The sequence below is a fragment of the Geospiza fortis genome, unplaced genomic scaffold (genome assembly GCF_000277835.1).
Source record: "Geospiza fortis unplaced genomic scaffold, GeoFor_1.0 scaffold95, whole genome shotgun sequence".
Lineage (NCBI taxonomy): Eukaryota > Metazoa > Chordata > Aves > Passeriformes > Thraupidae > Geospiza > Geospiza fortis.
Genome location: NW_005054333.1, coordinates 5,554,149 through 5,566,608, shown reverse-complemented (window position 1 = coordinate 5,566,608; position 12,460 = coordinate 5,554,149). Strand labels below are relative to the sequence as shown.

The window sequence follows — 12,460 nt, the reverse complement described above, 5'->3', positions numbered from 1 at the left end:
TGTGGATGTTTATACAGGGGTGTGTATATATATGTACATACATATACAATAAAGATATATATTATATGTATTATATAGTATGTACTTTTTAATATGTATATAAATATTTAAAACGCTGTCTGCTTCTCCTCAGCTGCTGAGGAGGCCACTTTGGAGAACTGATTGTATACAATTTGCTAAAAACAGCCAAGAGATTTTTCAAGCGCCCTTTCTAGACTTGTTGTTTTTCATTGTCCAAAGGTAAAAAGCTCATTTATGAGGGAAAAAAAAAAAAAATTATCATGTTAGGGTGAACAGGCCATTTGTGGAGCCAGGATAAGCTGGGAAAAGTGCCCCTTTCACCCCTGGCAGTGGGTTGAAGCCTGCCTTTCGGCAGTGAGCGAGAGGAGCGGGCTGGTGTCTCCCTGGTCCCGAAGAAACAGAATTTCATATGTCAAAGAGCCACACTCAGATGAAGGCAATTGGAAGTAACTGCTCAGAAGAAGATGCCCAAGAGTAAGTTGCCATGGAGATGGAAAGGCTAAACACCACTGTGCTCCTGACCTCCAAAGAGGTTGATTTCTCCACATGACAGCTGAGGTCGTGGGGGCATGGTGGGAAGCTCATCCTGCTGGCTCCAGCTCTGCCTCTAGCCTATGGATAAGTAAAGAATTACTGCTTTACTACTTTAGGTAGTCCATTAACCTTCACAAGCCTGAACTTTCATTCAAATAATTGCAAAATAAGTATAGGTGGTGAAACCTGAACAGAATCACTGCTATTTGTATGCCCTTTGGAAAGTTTAGGGACCCAACTCTTAGTGTGGATCCACTGGCATTTTAATCAGTGAGAATTCTTTCTTAGTTTCTTGCTGTAATTGGAAAAAGTAAAGTCCAGAATTACCAGCAAAACCAGAAAATCATTCAGTGACTAGCAGCCAAATGAATGGATGGTCCTTCATCAGCAGTGGGGCTTTGTATTCACTGGGGAGATTACCTTCTCTTTTTAACTTCTTGCTTTATGATGAGCTCTTTTAGCTACAAATTCATTCCACAGGGTCCATTAGAATAACCCACTGTGTGTCAGCTTTGATAGACCTCACCCAGGAACAGCCATAAAGACAGAAGGGCGGCAAGCTCCTGCTTCATACCCCAGTAACCCACAGCCTCCCTCTGTGCACATGACTCCCACAGATGCAGTAAAACCTGATTTAAGTGCCAGCAGAGAGAGACTGGTAAGTACAGATTGTCTGACAGAATTGATCTTCCACTCGAGGTAAATAACAGGGCTTTTTTCAAAACCTCAGCACTACTTCAAAGTGGCATCTTAAGATACAGCTTATTGTGGGTGAGGTTAGTGGTGCAAGTTCAGGCACAGGTAAATGGCTGGTTGCAGAACCAAAATGACTTCAGAAATAAGTGCTTACTGGTGTTATTTTGAGCAGTAGCTTGTTGTAGACTGTTCTAAATGCCAGAAGCTGTTAAATGTTATTGTGATTTTGTGAAGTGGACCCTGCATTAGGAAGAAATAGCTTTTGTGAAAAGTACCATTTAGAGCTAGAAATATTTTTCAGCAAAAACAACTTCAAGCCTCTTTTAAATTGCAGGCAGCTTTATGACAATAAGTTCAGAGAAATTCTTTGAATTCAGTGAAGTTCTTACAGCACAGGAGATGGGGAAGTCTAGAAAAATAAATTTGACAGCTACAGCTTTTATTCTTATTTTATTTATTACTTTTTATTTTATTTAGCCCACCGGGCGTATATCTCACCCAAGTCCTGTCTACATAAATCTTGATCTGCTCCAAAGTCCCAAGTCTTATCTTAAATATCCTGACAGAGTTAGGGTCTTCCTGCTCTATAGGAACAGTGCAGTTAACAGTACTTGGCTCAATACTGAGTTGATTAAGACCTTAATTTTTAATCCTGTTAAAATTATCACCACTGTCTATCTCACTGAGGCCAAAGCAGCAGTACAAAACCCCATGCAACACTCCTGCACTTGGAGAGATGCAGTGAAGTAACAAAATGGCATAAGAATCCTTGCTTGGCTGCTGAGGTGATGCAGACTTGCAGTACTTAAAATACGCTCACCTGAGTAGTGACAGACCTTAAAATACATGCAAAGCATCCTCATGAAGTAAGAAGCAACCCCACAGAAAATGGAAGTGTCCAGAAATTATGCAAATAGTAACTATGCTGGGAATCCTTTGGTAACCCTGTTCCCTTGTATGAGAACATGAAGCTGTCATGTCTAAAAAACTTCAAATAAATTCCTGAAACTTTGTAGCTACAGAAGAATGTTTCCTGGTGTCAGCATTACCACTAAAGTTATTGATTCTTTTCCTACAGCTTGGAGGGGAACTTGGCACCATGTTTCTGGGCCTCTCCAAATCTGGATTATGATTGATACCATGAATACATAGATGAAATACTTCCATCTGAAAGCCCTGTACTGTATGGACTGCACCCCAATGCTGAGATGGGATTCTTGTCAACATCAGATAATCTCTTCAAAACTCCTTTGGAAAAGCAAGCCATATCTCCATGGGAGAGGGACCAGGACAGTCTGCAGTGAAAGAGGTGAAGTTCTTCATCCAATGTGTTGTCAGTTCTTTTAATGACAGGTGGAATACACATCTTGCTGTGTTATTTCAGCAATAGACTTAATTTTGGGGGCTCGAAGATTGGCGGGGGGAGGGGGGAGAACGCATCAAATTAGAAAAGGTCAAATGAGTGTTAATAGTTGCGACAATGCATCAGCCTGGCCAAGAGGTAATGCACTAGGAAGACATTTGGACCAATTTCTTTTTCACATTGAATTTATTTGGGGTGCGAAACAAGGTATGGATCTATGCCACTTTTTTTGGTTTGTTTTATTTTGTATACTTTTTATAAACAAGTACAGCAAAAATAACTTACTAGAAAAAAGGCATGGTTGGTTGAATTGGTGAGTCTAGTCTTGACCTCTGTCTTTTGTTCCCATCTCCTGCATGATAAAACTCCTTAGGGTAGCTTTCCTATGCCTTCCCACTTGTGCCAAGCATAGGAAGTCCCTCCTAGCCTGCACTCCTGACTTTTTCTGCTGCATTCACAGCCCAGCCTAGCAGTGGTGTGCAGGATTTCCATGCCAGGAAGAGCAGCCTAAGCACATGCTCTCTCACTGCTTCCCTTCCTGGAAACTTGTTCTGAGCAGGAGCCTTGTGTCTGTTCCAAGACTTCCCTTGCAAGCAGTAAAGGAAGAGGAGGTTTTCAGGCAGTTTTAGTTTTTGGGTAGTCTGAAGAGGTGAGTCCTGGCCAAGGAGGGTGTCTCACCATCTCTTAGCCTCAGCACCTCACCACAGAACCTGGAGTCTAGCAGAACAATAACATTCATACTGATAAACTATCAGATGCTGGGTTAAAAGGACCAACCCTAATACCAGGATAAGCTTTGTCACTTCATATGGAGTTGGATGGGACATTGCAGTTCTGTTCATAGTCAAGTTATGTCAGACACACAGATACATTAGTATAGCCAAACTCCTTCCAGAAAAATTTAAAAGGATGGGTTTTAAGCATGGAACATCACTGGTGTTTAAGAGATAAAATTAATAAAGGAGCAGGGAAGTAAAATGTAATCACAAATCTTAGCTAGTTCTGTTTTCAGATTTTGCCATCTTCTGCATCCTCCTTTCTGAGTGTAGGTCTGAGAAGCTATGTCCAGATGCCCCCAAGCCTGGCACATGATGAGACTGAGCCTTCAGTTCCTTATCCTTACCAGAGTTAATTAAGGTCCCCTATGACTGCCACTCTGGTTCTGCATTTCTCCATCCCTTTATTTCCTCCCTTTCCTCTGAGCACTCTTTTTTTAAAATCTTTTTTTTTTTCCTCTTATCACTATCAGATCATGGAGGTTTTGCAGGAGGAAATGTGACAGCTCTGCATGCAAGTAGCCAAACACTGCTTCATCTCCTGGTGGGAGCTTGTGCTTTTTATGCTCAGTCCCCCTCCACTTCAGGGAGTCTGGACCATAACATATGGCATTCATCATTAAGTCTGCCAAAGCTAGGGCTGAAACAGAGGCTGAGCTGCATTAATGCTGTGATTTCAATTCCTGCTTATTAGCACTGTTATGAATTGTTCTTCATTTATGTTCTGTCTCAGTTCCAGAGCAAGCCTGCGGCGAGAGAGGCTCCTTCTGGGGGTGAGGCATGTCTGTGCCTGTGCTGTGTTTTGCCTAATGCCAGAGACAGCAAGGACTGTGGGTGGTGGAGGGGGTGATGGAAGCTATTAGGTACTAGAGAAATACAAACTACTGACTGAAAAATCAAGGCACACTTGACTGAAAATCAAGACAATTCCAGGGTGTATCCTAGTAACAGCAGTCATCCCAAGTCCAGGACAACGCATTAGTAGGCTTCAAGGGTCAACGTTACCTGAAAATGTAAAGCTAAATAGAAGCTGCTAAGTGTTAATTGGTTTGCAGTCATTCCTTTCAATACTGTTGCCAAGAAGACAGCAAAGGTGATGGAGGGAGCATCTCTGTTTTTTATCTAAGAAAATGAGATATTTGTGCTCTTCTGAAGAAATCAGACACTTGAAAGTAGAAGAGTCAGAAAGAGTTGATTTGCTGGGACTTCTATTGCATCTGTTGTATTGTCCTGAAGAGGTTAAGAATGTCCTGGGTGATATTCTGGAAATGTTTTCTGAGAAACTTAACATAGCAGAAATCATGCAGGAAGACTATTGCCTGGAGACCCTATGCTCTTGTTTGCCTCAAAGAATAAGGTGATGAACCTTTCCCTTTCAGAGATGCATAGGTCTTCTAAACAGCTGGACCTCGGTGTGAAGGCAAATTACTTATTTCAGGGATTTTTGTGGCTCTTTTGGAAATGAAAGAATAGTTATTCTTTATGTTTGCCTTTTATTTTTCTCCAAAGGGGGAGCTGATGTTTTCTGCTTACATGGACATGCCACAATATACACAATATACACTTTTCTGTGATGTTGTGCCAGACACATGGACTAAACCAGCATATCCATCCACACACAGCTCTGTCCACTGGTAAGTACCCCACAGTGACAGGGTTTAGCTACTATGCAGCTATTCCAGTGATTTAAGCCCAGCAGCCTTGTTCCATTCTTATTTCTTCCAAATTTCGTCCTAATGAAAGTCAGTTTTCTCTTGAAGTGGGTTTTGTAGAAACACCAAACACTTTGCTAAAGCAAAGGCTCTGTTACCTCCCTTTGTCCCAAGTACCAGACGTGCTCAGCATCCTGTGGGATTCCTTTCTGCTAGCCTGCCACCAGCAGTGGTTAGACATGGATGAAACAGGCATTGTTTCTGGAAATTCTTCTGATACCTCATGGCAATGTATGCTGCATTATGCCATTATTCAGAACCTCTGTCAGAATCCCTTATGTTCCTGATTTTTGCACTTTGCTCTGGCTTATTGGAAGTTTAAATATGAATTTTAAATACCAATGAAGATGCTAGCAATTTGCATTTAAGAAGGCATCAGCTCTTAGCAAATTCTGGCAGCTTCTCATGGTAATGTTCAGGTTTCTCCCCAAGACAGCAAATTTAACAGGACTGAGCATACTCACATTCTCTGCTGCCAGCAACCCATCCCATACTGATCACCTTCTACAACAGATTTCAGACATACTTACATGAGGGAAACAACAAATTCCACTGAAACAATCACCTTAGACTTGCATAAGCTTACATTTCTGGTGACTTCAGCAATGTACTTTAGACAAAAGGACTCTACACTTGAAATCTGTAGTTTTTTTTGTCTAAAAAGGCAGTTCACACATAGTTAAGGCAGGAGCTACTGATGCTTCTCTTTTAGCATTGCTGATTTTCTCATGAGGTGCCAAGAACTTGACATCTGGACACAGGACTTAGTGCTGCCAGCCGTGGTGAGGTTTTCTGGCTTGTCCCATCCTCTGCTTTCTGACAGGTCAGCAGTGATGGGTGTAGGGCACTAAGCAAATGGTTTCAATATCAGACATTTCATCTACTGGTGTTAGCTGTGTTTGTGATGCTGCTTGGAGAGCTAATCACAGCTTAAATAAAAAGATTAAAATCACCTTAACATTAAAATAATCCTTTCCTGAAAGCAAGGGGAACAATCCAAACTTGTCTTCAGGCTACTCAGAAGTGTGAGGACAAAGCAGCTAAGGAAATAAGAGCTTGATTGTATAGTTAAAAAGAGGTTTAAGAGTGCAAGTTTTTCTACCATTGTTATTTAACTAATTCCGTGCATATATCATGGTACCAATCTGTTTTCTTCTATAAAAGAATTATGAGGCTAAGGAGAAAAATAAATCAAGCCTCCCAATCTTCTTTGTGTAGTTGTTGCCTCAGTAGGGGATGGAAAACTTTCACCAGTGTAGTGAATAAAGCAGTACATCTCATTTCTTGTCACAATCACAGAACATTAGCTCAGTCTGTTAGAGCATGGTGCTAGTAACACCAAGGTTTGTGGGTTCAAACTCCACACGGATCATTCATTTAGGAGTTGGACTTGATGACTCTTGTTGGTCCCTTCCCTCAGAATATTCTGTGAATTTGCGAATGTATGTTTGCATTTATTCTGAACACCACAGGAGTGCTTGGTAACAGTGTAACTCAAATTCTGCATGGTCACCAATGGCACTGAGCTAAATGCTTCACTTGGCTAGCAGAAATGTGGCCAGGAGCTCCTCACAGGACACGGGCGGGCCTGCCATAATTCTCTGGAGAAGGGCAGACCCCACACAGTCTCAGGCTTGAGCATGATGGCTCAAGAGGTTGACAGTTCTAACATCAAACTTACTGTCTGGATATAGAATTACTGAAAGCACTTTTTTTTTTTTTTATAAAGCTGTAATGCAGAGCAGGAACAACTGGCCTTTGGATAAGGTGTGCCCAATTGCAGATATAACCAAAAAGACCAAGGAGGAGTGAGACCACCCAGCAAGAGAAGGAGACTATATCTGTATGCCTTCTGTGCAAGGTAAGAAATGAACTTAAATTGCTTGATCTCCTAGTTCAGGGACTCTTTTAGGCAGTGAAGTTGCATAAAGAGTTGCACTAAAGCATTGTGACCCTATGACCAGCACCAAGAAGCTTAGGCACGATGCTAGATTGCTGGCACTTGTCACTGTGGCTTTAAATTTCATACCAGCTTGGTGTTCTAATCATTAAATACACTTCCTGCATTTAAATAACTGTTATGTATGTCTGAACAAGGTCTGCATTGTAGTAAAGCAGCAGCTCTAATCCAACTGAGGTTCAGAAGCTTAAAGACTATTCCAGAAACTATAAATTTCACAAAAATGAACTTCTAGACATTTTTTGCAGCTCTCAGAGGTGCAGAATAGGGTTAGTAGTTAGAACATGTTGGCAACCTGGATCAAGTAATCTACACAACTGCAATTAAAAAAAAGAAAACCACAACCTAACCCCCACAAAAAAACATCAACCAACCTACCAACAAAACCCCCAAACCCCCAAACAAACATAAAACCTCACAAAAATTGTCTTTATCCTGTTTTTTTCTTCTACCTTGACTGAAAGTTGCCAATTCTAAATAAACAGTAGAAAGAATTATGAATGTTTTATTTGCTGGGTCATAATGCTTATAAAGCTTTTGGGGAGACATACCAAGAATAAAGGGAAGTACTTGAGAACACCTGTATTGTGGGTCCCTTCCAACTCAGAATACTCAGATTCTGTGATTAGCATGAGGTATAATTAGGTGGGCAAAGTGTAAGAATTAAGAGATATTCTTTTCATCTGGACTTTTAAGCAATCAGTTATTGCAGTAGCTGTAGTAGGGTTGTAGGCTGTCCCTGAATGGAAACCATGTTCACTTTTTGAGCTGCAACTCATCTTTTAACAACCTTCACAAGATAAACATTGTATTTTGTTCTCTTTAATCTGTATCTTCCTGAGACTGAAGCATTTAGTTCAGGAACAACAATTCTGGCCTGCTGTCAACATGAGATTTTAGTTTTAACTGAGAAAAGCTGTCAACAAAGCTACAGCTCATTAGAGAAAGGTGAGTGACTCCCAGTGGCAATCAGAGAAACACCATCCTTACTCTTCACCAGACCTGAATATAATAAAAAGAAAGCCACTCTTTTGGAAAGGAGTTGCTACTACAGCAGGTAAACCCCAAGAGGAAAGTTAGGGTGGGGGAATGGAGCAATACAAAGGATGTCATTTGAATGCTGCTTTTTGAAATGGGGGCATCAACTTTTTAGAGGTTTTTTTTAGCCATCTGTCAGTCCAAGGGCAATACAGTTCATTCCTCCTCTGGAGATGAGGAAAGCATCAAGGAACCTTGTGTGTGCAGTTTGGGCTTGTGTTGGTGTTTACATATATAAAATTTCCTATCACTACAGTCTCTGTTTTTAGTAAAAGGGCTTGTTAATGAATCCACAAGTACAGTCCAGACAGATGCTATGGACTCATCTCTGAATTCAAACAAAGCACAGCAGGCCAACAAAACCTCAATCTAAATCAACCAAATGTCAAGTCCACGCTACATCTGTGTGTTCAAATGTAGCCTTAACTATTTAGCAACTGTTTAAGCACAAATGATTCTGGTCTTGCACTACAGAACAGCATGTAAAGCAGGTGCTACTATTACTGCAGGCACCACACAGGACAGGCCAGGAGCAGAAACATGGTTCAGGAGCTGACTTCAGCAATGCCAGACATTTTTTAAAGGCTATTCCAGTGGATCAATGGGAAAACAAGAATGTTTATGAATGTCCAGCTTATAAAAGCAAAAGCAGGAGGACAACTTGTGTTTTGACTTTCAAGCTGAAAATCAAGTCAGGTAAATGGGTTCTGGCAGAAATAGCGTCACTCCTGTCAGTTTCACACTAAGCTTTCAATAAAACATGCTGCTTTCTCAGTCTCCCTGTTACTAAAAAGAGAGATTTTTCACAGTCAGCTAGAGCAAATCTAGAGCATAAGTGTCACATTAAGGATTGTGTTTTTGTCTCACAAAAACACAATCCTTAATGTAACGCTTACGTGGTCTATGTTGTTATTTCCTCACCCATCAATGTTGTGCTCATGTGTTTCTCCACATATTGATTATTGATCTCAAAGCACCATTACACTTGCTACGGGAAAGTAAATGGGAAACATCAGCATCAGAGTGTAGTTTGAATCACAAAACAGTCTTCTTTAGATCAGTCTTTATTCTCTCTACATAAAAAGAAATGTGTATATTACAAGATTTTAACATACTTTAACATGCAATACAAATATCTTGCATTTAAATGAAGTTGTTTGAAAGCCTGGTTGTACAAATGAAAAAATATCTAAGTATGAACTGTAAGTAAAAAAAATTAACTCTGAACTCTCATATAGACCAGTTACAACAGGCGTGTAGATGCTTCAGGCAGCAGGTGCCTTACACAAAAACTGCTGGTGAGAAGTTTTGTTGGATTTTTTTACTGGGATATTTTTAAATTCTTTTTAAACACTCTTCTACTTTCATGTTCCGGTGAATAATTGCACTTTGGAATAAAACTTTCAAAAACCATCCTCACACTGATTGATTGCATCACCTTTGGCGCTGGAATATAATGGCATTCAGATGAAAGTATCTTTTCCTTCTCTGCAAGGACAAGTTCTATAAACTACAGGTGGTGAAACAGGTTCAGAAAGCAGAGCTGGAAAAATGGATCTTTATGGTCAAGCTGGTAGACAAGGGTGTTTTGTTTCTTTGAAGACGGGGTGCTTTGAAGGTAGTTGTTAAACACCCTTTCTGCAAACTTGCACAATTATATAATTAAAAATATTGCTCATTTTGACCAAGCTCTCCATCCTGTGGTTGTGTAGCTCTATTAAAAATTAACCACTCAAGGTTCAAGAGTGCCTTTTCACTTGGAATATAGGTCTGTGCATGTAGATTTCTCTACCAAAACATTTTCCTGAGAGACCTTTTGCATAAGACCATATCAATCAACAAGTTTCCAATAAAGAAATGAATATGCTATATACTACAATTCTATTTTATGTAAAACATAGTCATAAACTTCTGAAGTCAAACTGTTAACATATTAAGCAGTTTCAGGCATGGCTTGAGTTCAGTGCTCTCAATTGTCATCCGCCAGTTGTTTTTGTAAACTAGAAGATAAGAGAAAACAGTGTTAGTGCTTTTTAGGAAACTCAGCTTATCCATAAAATTTCCATTGCTGAAGATGATAATTTCCAAAACAGCACTTCTATACACTTCAGCCAACCAACAGGGATTTCAAAATAGGCAGAAGTCTTTCCATTTTTTTATCAAATTAGTTGCTTACACAGACAATATACATCACTTCAAATAAGCTGATTTCAGCCAAGGAAAAAATCTGAAATCCAAGAAACTTCTTTTGCACAGGCACAGAATTTGCCCCAGGGCACAAGAAGCCAAATGTTATTTAAAGGGCTGTAACAGTTTAAAAAAGAATGACCAGAGGGCAGAGCTCCCACCTTTCCAGGTACTCCTTGACATTGTTGTAGCCATAGAACTTGGCCAGGTGGATGAGCATGCCGGTGGCACAGCGCCCGTCCCGCCGGCGGCAGTAGCTGCAGTTGCACACCCCACGACAAGGAGGACAGATCCAGGCCTGCAGGGGGGTGAGCGTGGGAGAGGGGGAAAAGCAAGTTATGAAAAATGTTATACTGGCCTTCCTGTTGCTCAGAGAAATGTGAGTATGGCTTCCCCACCATGTGATTGTTCAGGACAAGGTTTTACAAGCCTCTATCAGCCAGCCAACCTTACTAACATTTTCCATATTCTGCAGGATTAGAGAAATTATTAAGTGCTTGAATACTTCTTACTCTGAAGCCTCAAGTTTTCTGATGTGCTTAGTATTAATTTTCAAATAGAATGAAGTAATCTGTAATGCCTAACATTCATTCCATGCTAGGCTGACTGTAGTCAACTCCCTAGAAAGAGATGGGTATCCACTGTGACAAGTTCCTTTGCCTATCTCTGCCTGCTGGTACATGACAATTCCTGGGACTGAATTAACCAGCTGGTACATGAAGTCAGGCACCCCCAAGCTGCCCAGCAGCTGCATATAAAAGCACACGTGCTAATAGAGCAGTCACTGCCACATTGGGCTAGCACATCAAGGCCATTAGTTAGTACTACAGATCTGCTCTTGGCAAAAAGGTTTGAACCCCGTTACCATAAGCATATTCTTAGCATCACAGATTAGTAACAAGACTGTATTCATTACACTTTCATTGCAGATTCAAGAATGATACTTACTGGATCAAGCAGAGCTGACTTCACATCTTCCCCGTATCGATTTCGAAGACAGGGTCCACAGAACTGCCCCCTGACGCCTCCGCAGCCCTGCTTGCGACAGATTGTCTTTGTATCGGTTGTCTTCTGCCGACACTGGTGGCAAGTACTACCCTAAAGGTGGAATGGAAGAGAAAAACATTCATATGAAGGACATCTGAAATGCCCATTGATGAGCTTCTAATAATAATAAGCACAAACTTCAAACCAAAGTAAAATTAAACAATGAAGAGGAAGTTCTGTTACTATGATAAATCATATAACGCTGCTAGGAATTTTACAGAGACAGTGCCAAGTTTCAGTTGCATTGGAAGTCTCAAATTGCATGAACCTCATAATCATAGTTCTGATCCTTTCTTCTCTCTAGGAAAAACCCAAAACTATTGAGAAAATTATCTTGTGACTCATCCCTGCCAATACCATGAAGCCTGACATACATGGTAAGATGATCTTTATGATAATCAATAGCCAAATCCAGTGAAAGCCAGGAAGGAGGACTTCCATTAAGAACACTGGACACTACACAATCTGTACAGAAATGTCACTTCCAGAGGTACAAAGAACAGCAGGGATCACTATTATTTAACACAACATTTTTATCAGTGAGAAACACAAAAAGGATGCCAACTCTTACCAGTGGCAAGCAATAGCTATAGCAAATTTGACTTAATAGCTCTGTGGCACAAAACCACTTTTCAGAGGCAAAAAGCCAGTGGGGAGTATCAACCACCACAGCCAAGCCCAGAAAAGTCTGGCAAAGCTTTCAAAGCTGTACTTGTGTGACATGATGATGAGCTGAACTCCCCAGAGTCTCAGGAAAGGGCACCTTTTAGCAAACCCCAGTGAAATAGTGAGAGACTTTCAAGCACAGAGACACACTGAAGAATATGGCAACCACTTACAAGAACTTTGTCATAGATTTTGTCTCTAACAGTGATTGCAATGTTGTCCAAGTCCTCCTCAGTTATGTCTTCTACCGGGCGATGAGACGAATACTTGGATGATCTCCTTCTTTTGCGAACTCCACAATCCCCCTGCTAAACAAACTCATCTCAATACCTTTTGTCTGATGTCATGAAGCCTCTGTCACCACACTTGGTGACAAATTCCTTCATTTACAATGAGTATGCAGTCCATAGCTGGCAAACTACAGGCTGATGCACCACTGGAAGAACAGGGAATAGTTTCC

The 12,460-nt window shown here is 40.7% G+C and overlaps 1 protein-coding gene and 2 long non-coding RNA genes across 3 annotated transcripts in view; 2 read left to right on the top strand and 1 right to left on the bottom strand.

Annotated features, from left to right (window-relative positions):
- Window positions 1-1,047: 1,047 nt before the first annotated feature.
- On the top strand, window positions 1,048-5,022 carry LOC115947952. Its single transcript, XR_004081802.1, has 3 exons — window positions 1,048-1,213; window positions 2,330-2,560; window positions 4,900-5,022. It is a non-coding gene; the product is annotated as an uncharacterized LOC115947952 (long non-coding RNA).
- A 1,821-nt stretch (window positions 5,023-6,843) lies between these two features.
- Window positions 6,844-12,460, top strand: part of LOC115947950 — an 11,151-nt gene continuing 5,534 nt past the window's right edge. The window contains exons 1-2 of the long non-coding RNA XR_004081800.1: window positions 6,844-6,963; window positions 11,217-11,711. This is a non-coding gene — a long non-coding RNA (uncharacterized LOC115947950). The remainder of the gene's footprint in view (window positions 6,964-11,216; window positions 11,712-12,460) is intronic.
- The window catches only part of CDCA7L (cell division cycle associated 7 like), an 11,653-nt gene continuing 8,341 nt past the window's right edge, over window positions 9,149-12,460 (bottom strand). Inside the window, exons 6-9 of the mRNA XM_031057647.1 lie at window positions 12,174-12,305; window positions 11,236-11,385; window positions 10,449-10,585; window positions 9,149-10,100 (exon numbers count right to left, since the gene is read on the bottom strand). Of these exons, the coding sequence (XP_030913507.1) occupies window positions 10,070-10,100; window positions 10,449-10,585; window positions 11,236-11,385; window positions 12,174-12,305 (450 nt within the window). The 3' untranslated portion in view covers window positions 9,149-10,069. The remainder of the gene's footprint in view (window positions 10,101-10,448; window positions 10,586-11,235; window positions 11,386-12,173; window positions 12,306-12,460) is intronic.